At 38.8% G+C, this 21,038-nt stretch overlaps 1 protein-coding gene across 1 annotated transcript in view; it reads right to left on the reverse strand.

The window, feature by feature from the left end:
* Positions 1 to 4,758: 4,758 nt before the first annotated feature.
* Positions 4,759 to 21,038, reverse strand: part of tep1 (telomerase-associated protein 1) — a 66,697-nt gene continuing 50,417 nt past the window's right edge. Inside the window, exons 43-57 of the mRNA XM_036138570.1 lie at positions 19,779 to 20,030; positions 17,446 to 17,594; positions 17,219 to 17,326; positions 16,400 to 16,504; positions 15,212 to 15,341; positions 15,034 to 15,119; positions 14,802 to 14,928; positions 14,537 to 14,667; positions 13,821 to 13,945; positions 10,822 to 10,965; positions 10,448 to 10,547; positions 9,299 to 9,434; positions 8,997 to 9,079; positions 5,269 to 5,373; positions 4,759 to 5,177 (exon numbers count right to left, since the gene is read on the reverse strand). Coding sequence (XP_035994463.1) covers positions 5,049 to 5,177; positions 5,269 to 5,373; positions 8,997 to 9,079; positions 9,299 to 9,434; positions 10,448 to 10,547; positions 10,822 to 10,965; positions 13,821 to 13,945; positions 14,537 to 14,667; positions 14,802 to 14,928; positions 15,034 to 15,119; positions 15,212 to 15,341; positions 16,400 to 16,504; positions 17,219 to 17,326; positions 17,446 to 17,594; positions 19,779 to 20,030 — 1,910 coding nt within the window. The 3' untranslated portion in view covers positions 4,759 to 5,048. The remainder of the gene's footprint in view (positions 5,178 to 5,268; positions 5,374 to 8,996; positions 9,080 to 9,298; positions 9,435 to 10,447; positions 10,548 to 10,821; positions 10,966 to 13,820; positions 13,946 to 14,536; positions 14,668 to 14,801; positions 14,929 to 15,033; positions 15,120 to 15,211; positions 15,342 to 16,399; positions 16,505 to 17,218; positions 17,327 to 17,445; positions 17,595 to 19,778; positions 20,031 to 21,038) is intronic.

Consider the following 21,038-nt stretch of genomic DNA (forward strand, 5'->3'; position numbering starts at 1 on the left):
GCTCACCTGTGTGCCGCTGCGGTCCAGGAGTGAGGGGCGTGTCTCTCACCTGAAGACGCGGTGCTGCGTTTGAGGACTACTCGGAAACCTAACCACTGCAAGAACGTCGTTAAAAACAACAACAACGATCAAATCAATCCGTTTTTATTTACAGAGCAGTTCAGAGTTAAATGTAGCACAAAGCGCTTTACAAAAGTTTAAAACAAAGGTGCAGAGGTTAAAATGAGCAATAATCACACCGGAAATGGCTAAACTGAGCAAGAAAAATTATATAAATTGTGCAAAAAAATATAACAAAATGGAGAACTAGGCATGCAGCGTAAAAAAAATACACGAAAATGTTCTTTAATCATAAAGTAAAATATAGTGTTGAGATAAAATATTAAATCACGTGTGATCTTTGTGAAATCTAATATAGTATTAAAAAGATAAATCATATCAAAGCCAAAAAAGAACAAACTAAAGAAGCAACAAAACTTAAATTCTGATAAGACATTAATAAATACATGAGAAAAGGTTAAAAAGGACAATGTGGGAAAAATACCCATCTGGTTTTATGTCTTTATAGCAGAGAGGCTGCTAATTAAGAGTTTTAAAACTATTTGTTTTTAACTGGGGACTCTGGTAGCCCCGTTTCAAATCTGTTTGTTGCATTTAATACAGTGTACCCCATGATTGTTTGTTTTTACACCTGGAGCATATTGGACTTAGAAGACCAGGTATGGCCTAAATCGCATCTTTGATAGTATTTTTCCACAGCAGTGCCCCTTATCTGTGGAGTAGCCTACTGCAAGGGTCTATCCTGGGCCTTATGCCATTCTCTATTTATACGCTGCCCTTGGGGTTTGTTTTTAGGAAACATAATTCTGTCTTTCATTGTTTCGCTGATGACATCCAGGTTTATTTTACCATTGACTTGAAAAACAGTGACCACTGTAGACTTAGCTGGACGGCCTACAAGACATCAAATCCTGGATTAGGTTAAATTATCTCAATTTAAATTTAAGTAAACCAGAGGTTATCTGGCTTGGGTCCTCATTGTTCTACTACCAACGGTAATACAAATGTGAAACAATTGTGTTTTTTAGACAGGTCTTATAAAGAAGATAAACAGATAAGGACTGTCGTTGAAACCGGTTTGTATCAGCTTCCATGTGTTTCCAAGATGAAGCCATATTTACCATTAAAGAACTTGGAGGAGGTCATGCATGCTTTTATTACCTCCAGTTTCAGGTAATAAATTATTGCAATTCCCTACATGATGGTGTTGAGAAGTCATCTGGTCATTAGTCTAGAAACCAGCGGCTCGTCTTTTAACTGATTTCAAGAAGCATGATCATATATATTCAAAGAAAGTAAAAAACAAAACAACTGGACTTGTTTTCCATGGCTGAAGACGTCTCGCTTCCTCTCCAGGAAGCTTTCTCAATTCAAAAAGTCTGGAGTAATGTGGTACTAAGCTTTATACTACTGCCTAACAAAGGCCTTGTAATGGCTTAGATAACATGCAAATTCAACAGAAACAGGTCCACCCCTTAGTAACTTATTCCAGCTTTGTGGAATAAGTTACTTCTCTGCATCCGCAAAGCTCAGTCAGTACACACATTTAAATTGGTTTTTAAAGACTCTGTAGCGACTATCAACCACCTCTTTAATCGCTTCTGGGTGCGGGAAGTACTGGTTCTGATGTGCTTACAGAATAATGTCCAGACTGGGAGATAAATTACGGGTGTTCCCATTTATTGAATACAGTTTGTAGATGAACAACAATCCAAAATCCTGAGTGGCGGTCTTTTACAACAGGTAAGATGGACAGCTGATTATGGAGCGTGTGGATATGACAGAGCTTAACCAGAAGGCTATTCTGTACCAAAGAAACCGTGTGACCTCCCTTCACCCAAACCCTTTCTGCCTTCTCACCTACAAAGATTTTCTGTCTACACCACCAGTGGTAGAGCGAAATATAGGTCAGTGTGTCAACCTGCATGTAAACAAAACGCTGCCATCCAAACCAAATAAACCAGACCCAAACACCATGAACTGTACATTAAGTGGCTCCTACAGATTCATTAATTTTCCTTAACATTTAGTCAGTTCCATCTGACAAATTCTTTAGACGATTGCATTTTATTTCTCGCTGTTTTTTTTATAGTTTATACACATTGCAAAAAATGTTTGGTCTTATCTTGAGAATCTCTGAATTTTATTATGAAACCATTTGGTCAATGTGTGTTGTTTCAAATAGAGTATATAAATACATTTCCTTAAAATCAAATCAAAATGGTATCAAAAAGGTTCAAATAAATGACAGTCAATAACAAAGATAAGCATCTAGTTTGTTTTGCTTTCAGATTGTCCACTTGTTCTCTACATAATGAGCAGTAAAGGGTGTTAGGAAAAGCCCACCATTCAAACTCTGTAAAGTCTAAGGATAATCGACATGAATAAAAAAAAACATTTCAAACGGAGTATGTGATGTGAAAATGATGACACTGAAATATATGGAGACCCTGAAAGGCAGGTTGTGTTTTTCATTTTAATCATGTCAGAAACGTTTAGTTTTGTTCATAAAAGGCAAGCCAAAGGCGGATTTTCTTCAGATGTATAAAGTCTGATCAACTACAATTTTCCTAACGAGTTAAATACATTTCTACATATATTCTTTGGGGTTGTGAACAGGGTGGGTCAAAGTTTTTATCTGAAATGGTTTCAACAGAATAAGCTGTGGAATCCACCAAAATCTTTCCCCGCTTCAGTTTTCAGGCAGACGGGCCACTGGTTACATCTCTAATAGGAGTTTTAAGGTATCAACTAGTGCAGGAATCAGATGGATCCATTATAGTCCAGAGTCCACGCCCCCATTTAAACCAAATGGCTGATATCAGAGTAAAAATCTTCCCTAAAATGATGGCAATAATTCAAAGATTAATGACTTCATACATTTTTAAACTCTGTAAAGTGCTTTCATATTCTCCACAGGGTCCAATGTGGTAGTTTTAATAGTTGCTGTAGATGTAAAGTTTGACCATATCACCCGTGCTCAAATCCCTCCGCTGGCTGCCCATTCAATACAGAATTTACCATAAACTCATGAACCAGTGCATACATGGAGCCACCCCTGCCTACCTCAGCGATTTTCTCACCCAACACACCGCCTCCTCATACCACCTTTACCAACCCAGGACCAGACCCTCCTCTGTGGGACACGGGGCCTTCCAGGCTGTTGCCTCTCGGCTCTGGAGTGCCCTCGCAGAGACCCTCCACAAAGTATAGAGGGCTTAGAAAAAAGGGCTTACTACATTCTTGTTTAAAGAAGCCTTTTAGAAACTTTATGATTTTATTTGTGTGATACGGTTAATGGTGATTGTAAATTCTGTTTAATTTCTATACTATCCCAGGGGTTGTTTTTAGCCCTCTGCTCTGTAGCACAGAGATTTTTTGACATGTAAAGTGCAATATAAATAAAATTATTATTATTATTATTAGTGTGAGACTGTCAAAACCAAAGGGGTAGGTCTGCTTTATGACCACAACATGATGTAATGCTGCAGGCCTGGTGTCACCGAATGGGAGTGCTTTACGTCAGTGCCTCTAGTGGTAGAAATGTGTATCACAAAAACAAAAACCGAAAAAAGGAACCAAAATATGTATTTGCTGCTGAGAGTTAAAACAAATTGATTTATGTACATGTATACAGTGTTTTTTAGTGAAAAGTGTTTGCTTTTAACAGCTTTGTCAGAGATTAAGTTGCTTTCCATAATGCATCATAAATAGCTTAAAGCATCTAATTTCACGTTTTGCCGCACTTTATTTCAAAAGATTTCTCCAGCTTTCATAACTTTGTGATCTTAAATTGTCAAAATAAAAACAATGGACTTTAGCAGAAATTATTGCACTTATTTCCCAAAAGTTGCTCTGCTAAGATTAACTTCATTTCATGTTTTCTAGAATTGTAAAATGATGCCTAAAAAACAAAGAGTTTCACTTGATCCTTTAAAGCGGTGAGACTGGCAAAAAAAAATAGAGCAACATGTATTCAAATTTCACGCTGCTGAATCGTTAGCTGAGCTTCCAAATGCAAAAGAGGAAACCGGATTCACATTTAAACCCAGACAGGCTGTTAATTGGCTTATTTTCATTTTTTTGCAAAAAAAGAAGAAAACTCCCCAAAACATAACCCAAAGTAAGTTTCAAGAAACAGCTCAGTGGAGAGGGTTGCAATAAGGTGTTGGGAACAATGATCCATTTGGTTAAGAGGGCCTCATGAGGGATATCCATGGTCTGGAAATGGTTTTGTAATCCTCTTACCATCCATCCCCAGATGTTTTCTGTGGGACTTAAGAGCAGAGGAACATGCTGCATGGACCAAAACCTGGAGGTTACTCTCCTGAGAGATGTCCTTAGACAATGGGAACTGCGGGATTGATTGATTTTTTTTCCCCAAGTCCAAGCCACCGTCTAATGATTAGAATTTAGGTAACTTTCAGTGCTTTAAAAATACTTGCTTAACAAAAAATTATTATATATTTCCATAACAGTAGTTACTGCTAACTTCAACTTTAACTGTTTATTCAAATTTTCGGCCTTACGGTTTAACAACATATTGAGTTTTGCTTTGCAAATAAAGCCATATATACTGTAAATATTCTATGAATGAGAGAACTGCAGAGGTAAATGCTGCTAGAAGTTGTTAAATGTACATACACATGCTTGGATAGTATGATACCTTACAAGATTTATTGCAACGAAAGGAAAACATTTTTTAATTCATATTCTTTTATTAATTGCAACCAATTAAACTTGTCAAAAATGAAAAAAAGAAAAAGAAATCTGAGACAGCAAGTTCCCAACAACTAAATAAAATATGTAAACATGAAAAAAAAAGTTATACTTCTTAGTGTGCAACAGTCTTTAGTAATATATGTTTTCTCTAATAAAGTATTTAAGTTTTTTAGTCAAGTATTGCACTTTGTAAAGACAAAAGTAATAAATCTTTGTGACACAGACTGGTCAACTATCCCTAATATCTGGTTTCTGTATCTGATTTATTAGGAGGGAGAATCTTTCCAGGAGAGGAAGTACAGCTTCCCCTGTCCGTCAGCACAGACCAGCTCGCTGGGTCTTCTTGGGTTCACCTCCAGAAACAGAACAGGGCCGCCACACACAAACATTCCCACCTGAAGGACGTAGAAGACGAAAAGATAAGACACAGATTATTCATAAAATTAGATGAGTGGGTGTTATTATCCTTAAAGGTTGTTTTTTTACCTGTTTTTTAGTGTTTCTGTCCCACAGCTTCAGTGTCCGGTCGTAGGAGGCTGAGATTATGCTGCTGTCGGTGAGTCTCAGTGCACTGATCCTGTCGAGATGGGCCTGAGGACAGAGCATCATCATCATCATCATCATCATCAGTAGGAGTACAGCAGGTCATTTATCAGGTAGGTCATATCTCTATTAAGACCCAATGAGAAAACTTGCTTATATACCTGCAATAAAATCATTCAACCCCACTGAAAATTAAGTTATTAACTAGACAGACCAGCACCGGTTTGCAGTGAACAAATCCAACTAGAATTTGAAGTGGATATGTTTTTCAGCTCTTCCTTTACCCAGGACTGCTGAAGGGCCGGGTTGAAGCGGACAAGAGATAGGGCTGAACAATTAATCGCATTTTCAATATATTCGTGATTTAAAAAAAAAAAACGCAATTTCCAAATCGCAGAGGTCTGCAATTTTTGGCTATGTAACAATTAGGGAATTAGACACGTCCATTAAGTGTTGGTAAAATGTTTGAAGTGGGTTTGCCTCCACATGGAAGGGAAGACAGTTGCAGCAGTGAGATAATCTAATTTTATTACTTGTTTTAGAGTTTATATAATCATACATAGCATTAAGTTCTGGTCAATCAGTTTAATGCATAGACTTCTTTGTTGGTTGCACTTTATGTCCAACAAGGATTGATGTCCAATTAAATTAAAAGCTGTTCTCTTGAATAATATTCTGATCAATAGAAACATTAAAAGTTCATATTTAAAATAGTCCTTGTTTACAAACATCTTTATTTAGAGGCCATTTTTGTTGCTTGTGGTTAACGCAGAGAAAAGTCAAAATTGCAATTTTGATTGAAATATATTGTAGGCAGAACGCAATCATTACTGCTCTGAGTTTAGATGCTGTGGGTCTTTTAGCAACTAATCCACATGGCGAGGAAACAAACTGATTTGTTGTTTGTATATATTTTGAAACGCATGATAAATTAAACTGGGAAAAAAAATCGTATTAAATCACAATATTAAGAAAAAAAATTGCAATTAGATTATTTTACAAAATCGTTCAGCCCTAACAAGAGAGCGTCAAAAACTGCGATTAAAGTTTGATATCTTACGTTTTCTTTCCCATTAAAAGATTACCGATATTTTTGAGCCGAGACTGTGTCTATGGCAAACTTAAAAATCTGCTTAGTTTATCTAGATATCGCTTCATTGCAAAAGTGCTTCGACATTTTCCTGCTGCTTTTCATCACTTAGTGAAAGTTAAACAGAAGTAATTCAGTCGGGTGACATTGAACGGTTCATGTTTTGTTTATTTCAGTGCTTCATTTAACACGGAGTAAATCAGTTTGGTTGAGATTAAAATGAAGCAACATAAAGTGATAGTTTTATTTAACTTTAGTGTCTTACCGAGTGAAGAGAAGGAGAGTAAATTTAGAAATGAACAATTCACTCATCCTTAACACGTGCCTGCGACAGCGGAACAACTGCTGGAGTTCCTCAAGGATAATATTTTAAAAAACAAAAATACAAATTGGCACAACATTTTGGGCTCCAACTTTACGGCAACACAGCTATGTACAGTCCACCAAACCTTTGTGGACTTCAAAATAATCCCAGGATCACTGTCCTGTTTGATGCAAAGAAGCCCAAGCTTGACTTTCTTCACAGACAGGACTAAATGTTTACTTGGTTGAATCCACCTAGAACCTCCATATTCTGCAGGTTTCAACGGCAAGAGGATGCAAAGCAGTCCCAGAGCATCAAGGTGCCACCACCATGCGTTTCTGTGGGCTGGGGTTTCTTTATTCCGGTTATTAGACATCTGGGTCAGTTAAGATTGTTTGAATTTGTTTCATCAAACATAAACGCGACAGCGGAAGAGGCACCAGCAGCCCTCGCAGCCCCAATTAGGGATAAGCGTGTTAGGAAAAGTTAAAATATTTTTTCAGCGTTTATGTTTCCATCCATTTTCTGTTAAAAATCACTTCAATAAGGCTTTGATGATGGTTAATCTTTGATGAGGGTTAAACGATACGCTGCCAGTGGAGGTCCGTGCGTCCTTCAAATCCATTTCATCAAGGCTAAATGAGTTTTTACTGATGTTTTTTTTAGCAGTACTCCTGCCCACTTTAAACTGATTTGGTCCTGGTTCCTGCAGTGAAAACGTAAGGAGTGGAAGCAGTGGAAAAAAAGTCCTTAAAAGTTTCCTTCACTGAAAACACAGCCTATTTTTTACATAATGCACTGAATGACCTGCTAATTACCACATTCTGTAGGGGCAGCGGCGTCTCTGGCATGATAAATTAGGTGGTGCACAAAAACTCAACACCTGTAAGCGGCAACTGATTGTTTTGTGATGAATACAACCTGAATTTGGTCAATTTTAAATGAAACTGATAAATAAGCATAAATCAACACAACACATTTTATATGAGCTAAATGTAATGACATTTTTATACATAAAATTACAAAAAGGCTCACTAATAATGGTAATTTATTGAACAGAAAAGATTCACATCAATATTTCAATAAGCCAGCATGGACAACCAACACTAGATGGTCCTACACTTTCCAGTAGACCGTAAACGTAATGCGTGCATTTCCTGTGTTTTGGTTGGAGCTTGGGCCGTAGGATCGAGAGCATGTTGGGCACGCGCCCTGCGATTTTAGATGTCCATTATTTAAACATAAGTTGGTGACCAGCCACGATATCAAGATGCCTCAAGAGGATTTAGCGTAGTCTTGAGTTGTAATGGCGTACCGCGCACGTGACGTCACCGTCTCAAGAGCAACGCCCCTTTTGCCGCTTTGGTAGGACAAACAGGTAGAGACACCCGTAGCCACCAGCCATTACACGCGCAACAGAAACAGCGATAAACAGACTTTGGAGCCGTTAAACTTTCGCAAGACGATGTCCCAGGCGCACGGTTTACTGGTCGAACTGTCGAAGAACACACCAACCTTCAGCTCAAACGATGGCTTGAGTGTCGAGGACTGTTGTGTAGGCCGACCGCCCCGTTGAAAACCAAGCGCACACATTTCTCCTTGGCAGTCTTGAAGAAAACATCCTTCATATGGGGCCGATCAGCGTACCTCGAGTCGCTGTTGCCCTACACAGCAAGCTTGCCCTACTGCGTACCACGTGATATGACGTCATCGTGACGTCACGTTCTAAAAATAGCTCGCTCGCGGTACGCAATTAGTGTTGCGCCGATGCCATTTTTTGGCCCCGATACTGATACCCGATACCTGGCTGTGCAGTATTGGTCGATACCGATACCATCTGTTTGAAATTAATGTGTGTGTGTGTGTGTGTGTGTGTGTGTGTGTGTGTGTATATGAAGAACTGCATACTACTTAGGGTAGTAGAACTTTCATGAACTTATATAACATGTATAATACTTGTCGGGAGAGAGAAGGCTGCGTTCAAGTGACATACAAACATCAAAATGGCATCAGTGCCCCATTTGTTGGTACTCGCCGATACCGATACCACCATTTTAGTGCTGGATCGGAGCCCCGTCCGATACTGGTATCGGTGCAACACTAGTTGTAATGTATTAATACCCAATTGGATGCTTGGCTCACTCAATCTTTTAGGCTTTTATATATATTTTTTTTATTTAGAGATAGAACTTAATATAAAAACTGAAAACATTTAAATGGTAAAATGTGTAAAAGCCATTTTTGCAGCAGATGTGGAGATTGTTTGAGTGCTCTTACGGGTTTTCTTTCGCTCCATGATGAAATGTCGGGATGCTGATTGAACCACATGTTGCCTTCTTCATCTCCACACACCACAAACTCTGAAATAAAGAAGCAACACATGAGGTTTAAAGAAAAGAAATAGCAGAACAATCTCTATAAAACTGCAATTGGTATTTATAACTAGTCTATTAAATCAAGGCATTTTGGATTTCTGATTTTATGGGTTCACAAACTGAGTATTTCCACCCGTTTTTTTTTTTTTTTTTAAGGCATTTCATCACAGTAATGAAACAGTTAATATTTGCTGTGTTTGGTACCTCGATCCACAGTCATGGCTGTTACCCGGCTTCTCTTCTTCTCCTCCTCCTCCTCCTCCTCCTCCTCATTGTCGCTGAACTTCATGGTAACTGAGCTAAAACACGAGTTTAGGGAAGTTGTGGGGCCCATGCCGAACTGAAATGAAAAAAAAAAAAATCAACTCTTGGTACATGTGCATCTTTCATTTGAAAATCACAGCGGCGATCTTTTACATGGACAAAAGTAAGCGGAATAAATGCATCATGTGAACAAGCCAACCGGACTACTGTGATCGGATTTAGATCAATTGGACTGAAAATGTAATCTGAATGAGAGGGGTGGTTTATGCCGATTGATAATCCAATCAGCGTTCATATAAACGCTTGTCAGACTCAAGTTATTCTGGATATGGCAAACTGACCCAGTGTGCATGTGCGCCTGACGTAAACGTGACTCATTTCCACATTGTTGAGTGGCAGGGGCTCATGATGCAACCTTTCTATTCGAAACAGGTAATAGTACACAAGCACTGATTGTCCTGTTTCCTTATACGCCCCTCAGCAGGAGCGGCATATAAGGGGCGAAAGTTAGTGAGGGACCCTTGTAATTGTCCTGACAGGGGCCAAAAATTTTTTTTTTTAATTTTATATATACATATCAGCTTTTGGAATGATTTAGGTTTTTTGTCAAGGGGCCCAAAATTTGTGACGGGACCCCTGCCCCTCAGACCTTAATTTATGTGGTAATTTACTGAATGAAGACAACATAATCCATCCAGCCACAAGTTGGCCCTCGTAACTGAACCTTGAAGTCCAGCAGAGCTCCACTGTGAGCAGACGTCCCAGATGACTACAGTATTAAGCAAACAGCCCAAAGTCACTTGTGTACAGGAACATCTGTTGTCTTGTCCAGTGTGTGCATCTCAATAAATCAGAACTTCTTTATGAAAAGCTTTTTTCGTTCCTTTGTTATGATCCGTTTCACCAATGTCGAGGAAGCATAGCATTTAATAGGGGGAAAATATTTCAAACCCCTGAGACAATTAAGTTTGAGTTTGAATGAGTAAATACGAGTTTCACCTCTTGAATTTAATGAAAATCTTAACCAGAAAATAAAATGAAATATTCTTAGACACATTATGTTCTTAATAATTAAAAAAAAAAACTCACCAAAAAGCCAAGACAAACTTCTCCACTGCCTTCGCCAGTCAGCCACACACTTTTGTCATCGTTGCGAACCACGCTCAAAATATTGTATCTCTGATTCCAGCTGAAAACAGGAGACAAAGTTTAAGAAATCCACTCATCGTAACGATCGATCGATCCATCTATCTATCTATCTATCTATCTATCTATCTATCTATCTATCTATCTATCTATCTATCTATCTATCTATCTATCTATCTATCTATCTATCTATCTATCTATCTATCTATAAAGAAATGTTGAAATTAGAGTATAGAAATTGGCAGAAAACAGGATAAATGTCTCACTAATGCCTAATTGCTGACCTTGAATCAACGATTAAGAAAAAGTAAAGTTACTTTGAGTTTGTATGCTGCCAATTGTTCTCGTCATCTTTGGCCACGTCACACAGCAGTCCCGCACCGGTGGAACAGACCAGGAGCGAGCAGTGAAACAGGAGTCCAATCGGGGCTCTCACTTTGTAGCTCTTCACCTTCACCAGGCTAGAAGCAGCAGAAGTACAAAACAATTAGGAACTTGTTAGAGAGGTGGATTAACATTTAATGCTTGGATAAAACAAAAAAACTCTTCCATATCCCATTCAACGCTGTAGAACTCTGTTTTCGTTGCATTTAGCCAGCTTCTATTTCACACAGCACCCTAAATAAATTATAAAAAAATGGATGAGAAATAAATGCTGCTTGTCGGGACTTTGATGCATTCAACTGGTTTCCTTATATAGGACATTTTTGACCAATCTGTATAATCTGACCCAATCTGTATAATATGATTGAACTTGATTTTGTAAAGTGCCTTGAGATGACATGTTTCATGATTTGGCGCTATATAAATAAAATTGAATTGAATTGAATCTCCTAAATAAAGTACTACAAAAGTGTTCATGTTCAGTTTTCCTATTATTCAGAAAGCAAACCGCATTAATAAAATACACTTATACAGGATGTTGTTTTTGTGTTTCGTTTCATAGTTTGTGGACTGATTTAAAACTGCTGATTTTTTTTTAGTAACATCTCAGCTAATTCCCGTTCTTACAATCTATTGTTTGGTAATTTGGCAGGTTATCTTATGCAGTACTAGTATTCACAATACGCAATACTAGCATCTGCAGTACTAGAATACTGCAGCACTAGCAATACGCACCACAAGTAACAAGGGTGGAACTTTGAAAATGAATCCATCTGAGTTAAGCTGCACCATGCTTCCTACTTCAGTGTTCCTTCTTTATTTAGGGCCAAGTAAGGAGAGAAGTGACATCAAATGTATTTAGGGCCACTTTGATTTGGCAAAAAATATAGGAAATTCCAGCTAATTTGGGGCAGTTGGCAGCCCTAAGCACAAGGCTTGCACAGCACTGGCATACGTAGCGCTAGAACACGCAGTGCTAGAACACGCAGCGATAGAACATGCAACGATAGAACACGCAGCGCTAGTGCACGCACCATTGGCGTACGCAGTACTAGAACTAACACAGTGCTAGAACATCCAACGATAGAACATGCAACGATAGAACACGCAGCGATAGAGCACGCAGCGATAGAGCACGCAACGATAGAGCACGCAACGATAGAACATGCAACGATAGAGCACGCAACGATAGAGCACGCAACGATAGAACATGCAACGATAGAGCATGCAACGATAGAGCACGCAACGACAGAGCACGCAACGACAGAGCACGCAACGATAGAACATGCAACGATAGAACATGCCACGATAGAACACGCAACGACAGAGCACGCAACGACAGAGCACGCAACGACAGAGCACGCAACGATAGAGCACGCAACGATAGAGCACGCAACGATAGAACACGCAACGATAGAACATGCAACGATAGAACATGCAACGATAGAACATGCAACGATAGAACACGCAAAGATAGAACACGCAACGATAGAGCACGCAACGATAGAGCACGCAACGACAGAGCACGCAATGACAGAGCACGCAACGATAGAACATGCAACGATAGAGCACGCAACGATAGAGCACGCAACGATAGAGCACGCAACGATAGAACATGCAACGATAGAACATGCAACGATAGTGCACGCAGCGCTAGAACATGCAGCGATAGAACACGCAGCGATAGAACACGCAGCGATAGAACACGCAGCGATAGAACACGCAGCGATAGAGCACGCAACGATAGAACACGCAACGATAGAACACGCAACGATAGAACACGCAACGATAGAACACGCAACGATAGAACACGCAACGATAGAACACGCAACGATAGAACACGCAACGATAGAACACGCAACGATAGAACACGCAACGATAGAACACGCAACGATAGAGCACGCAACGACAGAGCACGCAACGACAGAGCACGCAACGATAGAGCACGCAACGATAGAACACGCAACGATAGAACATGCAACGATAGAACATGCAACGATAGAACATGCAACGATAGAACATGCAAAGATAGAACACGCAACGATAGAACACGCAACGATAGAGCACGCAACGACAGAGCACGCAACGATAGAACATGCAACGATAGAACATGCAACGATAGAACATGCAACGATAGAACATGCAAAGATAGAACACGCAACGATAGAACACGCAACGATAGAGCACGCAACGACAGAGCACGCAACGATAGAACATGCAACGATAGAACATGCAACGATAGAACATGCAGCGATAGAACATGCAACAATAGAACATGCAGCGATAGAACATGCAGCGATAGAACATGCAGCGATAGAACACGCAACGATAGAACATGCAGCGATAGAACATGCAACGATAGAACATGCAACGATAGAACATGCAGCGATAGAACATGCAGCGATAGAACATGCAACGATAGAACATGCAGCGATAGAACATGCAACGATAGAACACGCAGCGCTAGTGCACGCAGCATTGGCGTACGCAGTACTAAAACTAACACAGAGCTAGAACATGCAGCGATAGAACACGCAGCGATAGAACACGCAGAGCTAGTCCATGCAGCGATAGAACACGCAACACTAGCTGGAAAACTGATAAATCGCAAACGTCTTTTGAAAATATGTTTAAATACGTAAATCTGAATGAAAAGCTGCAAGTTTAAATCTGATTTAGAGCTTAAAATGTCAAAAAATAAAAGCATTGGAATAAGTTTGGAAACAACTAAAGAATAGAAAAAAATAAATATAATAATAATAATAAATAATTCAAAATAAAACATGCCAAGTGAAAAGCTACTGAAACTTGCTACTCTACTGTTGTAGATATTTTCAGTAGACAGACATGTTGCACTTTTAACAATTTAACTTTTGAGTTACACCAAGAAGGGGTTTGCTTGTTTTATTTTATTATTATTATTTTTTTTTACCTCTCTTTGCTGCGTTGTTGGTTGCACACCAGCTTCCAGATGTCAACAACCATGGTGCTCATGTAGGTGACGGCGAACTGGTTGTCAGGCATCCAACAGGCGGCAGTGATCGGGGCATCTGATGCCTGAAAGAAAAATGGATATGATCCCCTAAAAAAAAGGGCTGCACAACATAACGACAACATATCCTCATCGCAATATCACGTACAATATTCTCATCTGGAGTACAACACTTGTTGACGAATCTAGTCCAGCTACTTATGACCTTGATTACGCTAATCGAATGTTTAGCCAGTTGGACAGAGTCTCACGGCAGCAGATGCTCACGGGACAGAAACGACGTAACTAACGATCACAGATGAGAGAGGAACGAATAAAATAGGCAAATATGCCTCGAAGGCTGAGGTCACAGGATCAGAATCCTCTCATGTGACAAGTGAATTTCTCCATTGTGAGACCAATAAAGACTATCTTATCTTATTTTATAGCAACATTTACCAATTTTAATGGGCATTGCAAGATTTACTAATATTTTTGCGGTCCTAATTAAATGGCTGAACAACAAATTGATGGTTTTAAACGTAGTTCTGCTTGAAGTGGGACAGTGGAGCACACAATGCACCACTGTTGGGACTATTTACGAAGCAACTTGATTTGTTGGGAACGTACAACTTCCTGGTATGGAAGGTAGAACCAAAATAAACAGTTATATTTACCTGCTTACGGTCAACCACCGAGTTATGCCGCCGTAGCTCCAGTAAACCCGACTCATAACCAACAAGCAGCAAGTCATCACTCTCAGAGAGGCATAGAACTGAGATGGGGCCGTTAAGGCTTGAAGAAGTTTCTTCAGGAGACACAACAAGGCAATTATCAGGTCAGTAAACTGAGCAGATAGATTACATTTACTTGTTAATCCATAAACCACAACGTCAAGAGATTTAATTAAAGAAATGTAGGTGTCACTGGGAATGGTTTTACCCGTTTTCCAGGTCCAGCATCTCAGCGAACCATCTTCTGACACAGTGAGGAACTCTGGGACTTCTCCTTTTGGAGCGACTCCATGAACAGCGCCGCTGTGACCCAGGAAGGTGTTGAAGTGCTCAACCTGGAAGAAAGGAACCGTATTACTGTTGTACAACTGTTGCACATAAAAAACTTTGTCAACATTAAAGGGAATTTGACCTAATGGAATTTCTCCGGAGTAGAATACCTGCAAAGGTTTCCAGAGCTGCACAGTGCCATCGTCAGATGCTGTGAAAACAGACAGCTCTCCGGGATTTGTTTCCTTCTCCTTGTCTAAAGAAAAAGCATGTCACACTAATATTTACCTTCGGACATTTCCCATTTCAGAATAGGAATAAATAAGAAGTCTAGGTTAGGCTCAGTACCAGTGTTTGGGAGGAGAGCGCAGTGGTTTATACGTTGCTTGTGGGCAGATATGTGGCAGATTTCAGTTGTTTTCTCCCACTCCCAAACATGAAGTTCCCCCTCTGAACAGCCGGCGATTACATGTTGTCCCTGGACACAGAAACAGCAACACTTATCAAGCTAAATGAAACATTTACAAAAATAACTCAAACTCTTCATTCTTAGCTATCAGATTTATTTCTTGGTCCTAGGATTTCAGTCTCAGAATTAGAAAAGCAGAATGGGAGAAAATTCAGTTATCAGGAACCTCTCCTGTGGAACCAGCTCCCAGTTTTTGTCTGTAGAACATCTACCTCTAAGACCAAACTTAACTTTTTAGCAAGTACTCTGTGCTTAGCTATGTCTCTTTTCTTGGTAGAGCCACTGGTGGTGACATTGCTGCAATTATCTCAGGGTACCCCTTCTTGTTTTTTCCCTATAGAAAGTACCAGTGGTTCAGTGTTTGCACCTTTCTTCTTACCACTCAACCCTGAGGCAGCTGTGTTTGAACTGAGCCCTTTTCAGGTGAATGTTTCTTCCTGTTAAAAGAGGGTTGCTCCTTTCTAATGTCGCCCTGTATTCTAAAGATAACACATTACTGCACAAGGAAGTTCATTACTACATTCCCCTGTATTTTTTTCTCATGGAAAGTACTCCTAATTCAGTGCTTTTGTGTCTCTGCGTCTCCTCTTCGCTCTCAACCTTGAGTCGACCGCAGCAGACGGTCCTTCATACTAAGCCTGGGTCTTCTGGGGGTTTCTTCTTGTTAAAAGGGAGTTGTTCTCTTCCACTATCACCATATGCTTGTGCAGAATGAGAGATTTATTTCCTTTATTTGTTTTCTGAAACTTATAATTCCTAAGATCTTTTTTTAAACTGTTCAGCTTTGGTTAGAAGGTAAGCTAAGGTGATTCTGACAGTCCTTTAATATGACTGGATTGAACTAAACTGCATTTTGTCAGATATAAATCTGGCAACATGACTGCAGGGCATTGCATTATAATGACATAACTGAATTCAGTATGACTGGATATGAATGGGATAAATTTATTTTATCTAGATAAACTGATTCTATTTACCTTAAAGAACATGCGAGTCCTATTGACCTTATTTAAAGGCAAAAAACATAGAATGAATTCTCAGTTCTCTGAGTTTTATAGTTTGCTCACCATGCAGCAGACGGAGGTAAGTGGGTTCCTCCAGGAGATTTCTCTGAAACACAAACCTGCTTCCAGGTCCCAAAAACAAAGTCTGCCATCATTTGATGAGCTTATCTGGAAGAAAACAAAACAAGAAGATTATCAAGAGAAAGTACTGAGTGGAAGTTTTATTGGTCTATTTCAGAATATTTGTGAAAGTCGATTATTTTCAGAATATTTTGTATTCTAGTGTGTTTTGCTTGAAACTAGACTTTATATGGAGCAATCCCTACAATTAGCTTAGCATTTTCATTTTAGTTTTCATAGTAGGTACTACTGTACTTTTGTGATATTTATTTTTTGTCTTATTCCCGTTTTCGCTGCCCTAAATTCCCTAAATTATTATGCTGAGCTTTGCCCTTCTGGAGGTTTCAGCCAATTAAAAGTAAGATAGTCCTTTCCACTGTCGCCATATGCTTTTTAGGATAAGAAATTGCTGCAAAGTCAGTGGCTTGAGTAAATTTGTTGGGCTTCTATATACTGTATACTGTTTTTCCCGATCAGCATTAGTAAGTTGATTTCACAGTATAATTAATAGTTTTCCTTGATTTTGGTGCAAATTTGAGCAATTAATGAATCATCTTTGTTCTTATTACCCACAATTATAACGATATTCATCCATGGTAAAATCTGCCGTTAGATCATTTTATTTAACCAGTGAGTCTGTTTTGTTTTGTTCCCCTACTTACAGTAATTTAGTCTACAAATACACCATTTTGCCCAGCTGTATTTTTAAATAAAGTTAGAGAGAGAACAAATAGTTCAAAACGGTTTTAAATGGGACCTCACAGCACAATCAGGTGTCCAGGCACAGCCGGTGATCCAGTCTCGGTGAGCGTTAGGGAAGGATTTAAGCAGATTTCCTTGAAAGGGGTTGGCATTCCACACCATTAAAGCCTGAAACAAACACAGGCCTCATCAGAAGAGAAATGCTGCTTTCAAACTGCAACCAAATGCAGCAGGAAAACCACTAAAGTGTGAATTGGTCAGCAAATTAAACGATCTGAAGAAGGTACCTTATCTTTTCCGCCTGAAAGGAGCCGTGCACCGTCAGGACTGAAAGCCACGCAGGCGACTCCTCCTTGGTGTCCTCTCAACACAATCTTTGCTTTTTTTGAGTCTTGGGTCAGAAACTTCAGCTGCCACAATGCAATGGTGAAATCATCTGTTTCAGATGGAGTCAGTGAAAATAGAATGTTTATTACAATAAAAAAGACATTTATTGTCTGATTTTGATCTAAGAGAAAGTTAAATAGTACTGATCGATAACCCCTTTTATTTATAATAATAATAAAAAAAATATCTCTGTTAGCAACATTCTTCCAGATTTTACTAGACATAGAAAACTGAATAAAATGTTATCTTGCTTTTATTGATTTATTCGCCCCAGCTTGAAACATTGATTTCAAGGATTGTATTCTATGCTATTTCTATATTTGTTTGCAAATTGCAAAACATTTTATATCACATTGTATGATGGTTTAAATAGGTTATTCACCTGTATAAATAAAGGTTTTAGTGATTGAATAACTGAATTTTGGTAGGATGTTTAAAGTGTCTAGGGGCTTCCTGGTTATTAGTACACACACAATATGCCCTCTTCTCACTGAGAGAGGGGAAGACATTGTACATAACCAAGGTATAAAGAATTGTAGTTTAAAAAAAATAAACGACTTTCTATGTCTGTCAGCTGGCTGTGCTAATCAGACAGTTGCCTAAGAAGGACAGAGGTCACCAAAGAGTGCGGTTTAAACACGTTATTCAATTAAGTTTATATCAAAACACTATGTTTATGAAGCAAGATGAAATAGCTAGCCTAAGAGAGAGCTAGATGGATGGATAGATCTTTCAAAAGTCTTATGAAACAATAATCCAAGACATTTTTTTGAGAATGCTCAATTTGTGTAGAATAGTTCAGTCTTGGTTTAATTAGTGTATGAATCCAAATGTAGACTGGTACCCTTTTACTAAAAAAAAACCCCCCAAAAGTCTTATAAAACAATAATCCAAGACATTTTTTTTAATAAATTGTTTGAGAATGCTTGATTTCTGTAGAATAGTTCAGTCCTGGTTTGATTAGTGTATGAATCCAAATGTAGGCTGGTACCCTTTTACTAAAATAAATAAATTCACAAATTTATAACGTTCTCACAAAACTGTGCTTTAAATAATCTATGTTCAGTGAACAATTGTCGAATTTAGGATGGATAAGTATTTCAGGTTTTGAACTACATATGATCAAATGCAGCCCAAGAGTTGTAAAGTAAATATAAATGATATATGAATAATATATGAATAAATAAAAATGACCCTTTAATTTAGCACTTAATCAGAAGCTGGAAGCACATTGTAACTTCAGTTTCATTCCCCACCTGCAGAGTTCAGAAATAATTTCATTTCGGCCTTTTCTGACTGACTGGATTTTCGAATAAAAGTCGTTCAAGCAAGAAAACTAATTTGAAGCCTAACCCCTAATGTCGGTTTTAAGAGACGGAAAGTCGGAGCAACAGGATGATACTCGACTGCTGCGTTCATGACGGCTTCTACTCGCAGCAACATCGAGTAAAACTTCATACTTTGACTGTTTGCAGCAGCTCTCTATTATTTATTTAACATTTAGACAGTCGTGCAGGTGCTGCCTTTCAGTGTTCATCAGACGGGATGTTTCAGCACAAAACACCGCCTAGAACAGCGTTATTGTCATAGTTTTAACAACAGTAGCCATAGTGGCTAAACCAGCAATGAAGGATCGCCACACTGCAAAAAGGGAACTCAAAGCAAGTAAGATTTTCTTGAAATTAGTATATTTTTTACTTAATTTGAGCAGCTAAATACGACTATTTGCCAATGGAATGAGTATTTCTTACCTGTAAAATAAGATAATTAGATATCCTGCACTGTAAATAAGATAATGGAGATGAATTGTTCTTATTTTAAGTGCAAAAATCTTATTCCATTGGCAAATAGTCTCATTTAGCTGCTCAAATCAAGGAAAAATACACACATTTCAAGAAAAAGTTTCTTACTTTAGTTCCCTTTTTGCAGTGCACCCACTGCTGTTTCATGTTTCATGTTCAGTCGAACATTTATGGATAAAATGTAACTTTTAAAATGCATTCTGTGACTTGGGTTGGCTTTATTTGTTTGTTTAACAATGGCTGTGTTAAACAAACAAGAGGGAAACTGGAACGCAAAAAAGGTGGAGACGATGTGATCTGCGACTCTTTGGTTCCTATCTCCAAGGCAAAAGGAACGCACCATTAGCTGACATAACCTTTCATGCAGAAAAAAAAAAAACATGAATAACTCTGGTGAACCTTAAAATAAAAACTTTACAAGTGACTCCTACCTGACGCTGTAGCCAGAACGGTGGAGTTTTGTGCCATAGCCAGGATGTCGTTCGTTTGCTCCCCAAACGTTCTCAGGTGAATCAGGCCTTCAAGCATCCCCTCCACTCCTTCGTTTGTCCTCCACAGCCTCAAGCGTTTGTCGCTTCCTCCAGAAACCAGCAGCTCCGGCTTGCTCTGCTCTGGGTCCACGTGAACCCACAGCAGGCAGCGTACGGACACACTGAGATCTGTGGAAACCCAAACCTTTTCCCCTACAAAGATGAGATGCAATTAACGGATGAGGAAAAAGTCCATGTCTAAAACTTTTACAGAGGTGAGAAAGTGAGGACGCATCAATCATTAGTGATTCTTTTTAAAAGGCTAAATTAACCTTTCCAGGTTTTTGCTCCTTTATAATCATTTCAATCATTTACTTTCATATAAACAGTTTTATCACGGCTTTTTACAGTGCGGCACTAAGATCTTTGACCTAAAATGGGCACAAAAAGTTTATTTCAAATAACTGTCAGAAATTCAGTCCCAAAAGGGTTCAACCTGACAATCGTACATGGTTTGTTTTTCTCTTTTCTGCAATTAATACCATTAATTGGGATAAAATAAAACAACGATTAACTTAAAAAAAAAAAATATATATATATATATTTATATATATATATATATATATATATATATATATATATATATATATATATATATATATATATATATATATATATATATATATATATATATATATATATAATATATAAGGCGTATTGCGTCACTTCCTGTTGTTGCTGTGTGAACGACGGAGCTTTGCTCCAGGCTCTCTCGCTTTTTATCTTTAAACCTCTTTGCTGTAACATCTGTTTCCAAACATAAGCACTTTTAAAACATTGTCTGTGGCTGCTCATCACGTTTGGGAACTCCTCGTGTTTCACACGGTTTGTTCTTTGGCGTGATAATAGGGCGTTAGCCTAGCGCTAGCCAAGCCTTAGCCTCATAATGGCTTCTCCGGCTCTGACTAAGTCTCCTATCTGCTGCTCTCTGTGTCAGATGTTCAGTTATTCCTCTGCCTCCTTTAGTGATGATGGTACATGTAATAAATGTAGTGTTTTTGTAGCTTTGGAGGCGAGGGTGTCAGAATTGGAGACCCGGCTCCGTGCTGTTGAAAAACCAGCTGATAGCCGCTCTTTTGCTAGCGCGGAGCCGCATAGAGTAACTTCACGTAGCGAACCTAAAGCAGTAGCACCCGAGCAGCCTGGTAACCAGGCTGGCTG

The sequence above is a fragment of the Fundulus heteroclitus genome, chromosome 6, assembly GCF_011125445.2.
Source record: "Fundulus heteroclitus isolate FHET01 chromosome 6, MU-UCD_Fhet_4.1, whole genome shotgun sequence".
Classification (NCBI taxonomy): Eukaryota; Metazoa; Chordata; class Actinopteri; order Cyprinodontiformes; family Fundulidae; genus Fundulus; species Fundulus heteroclitus.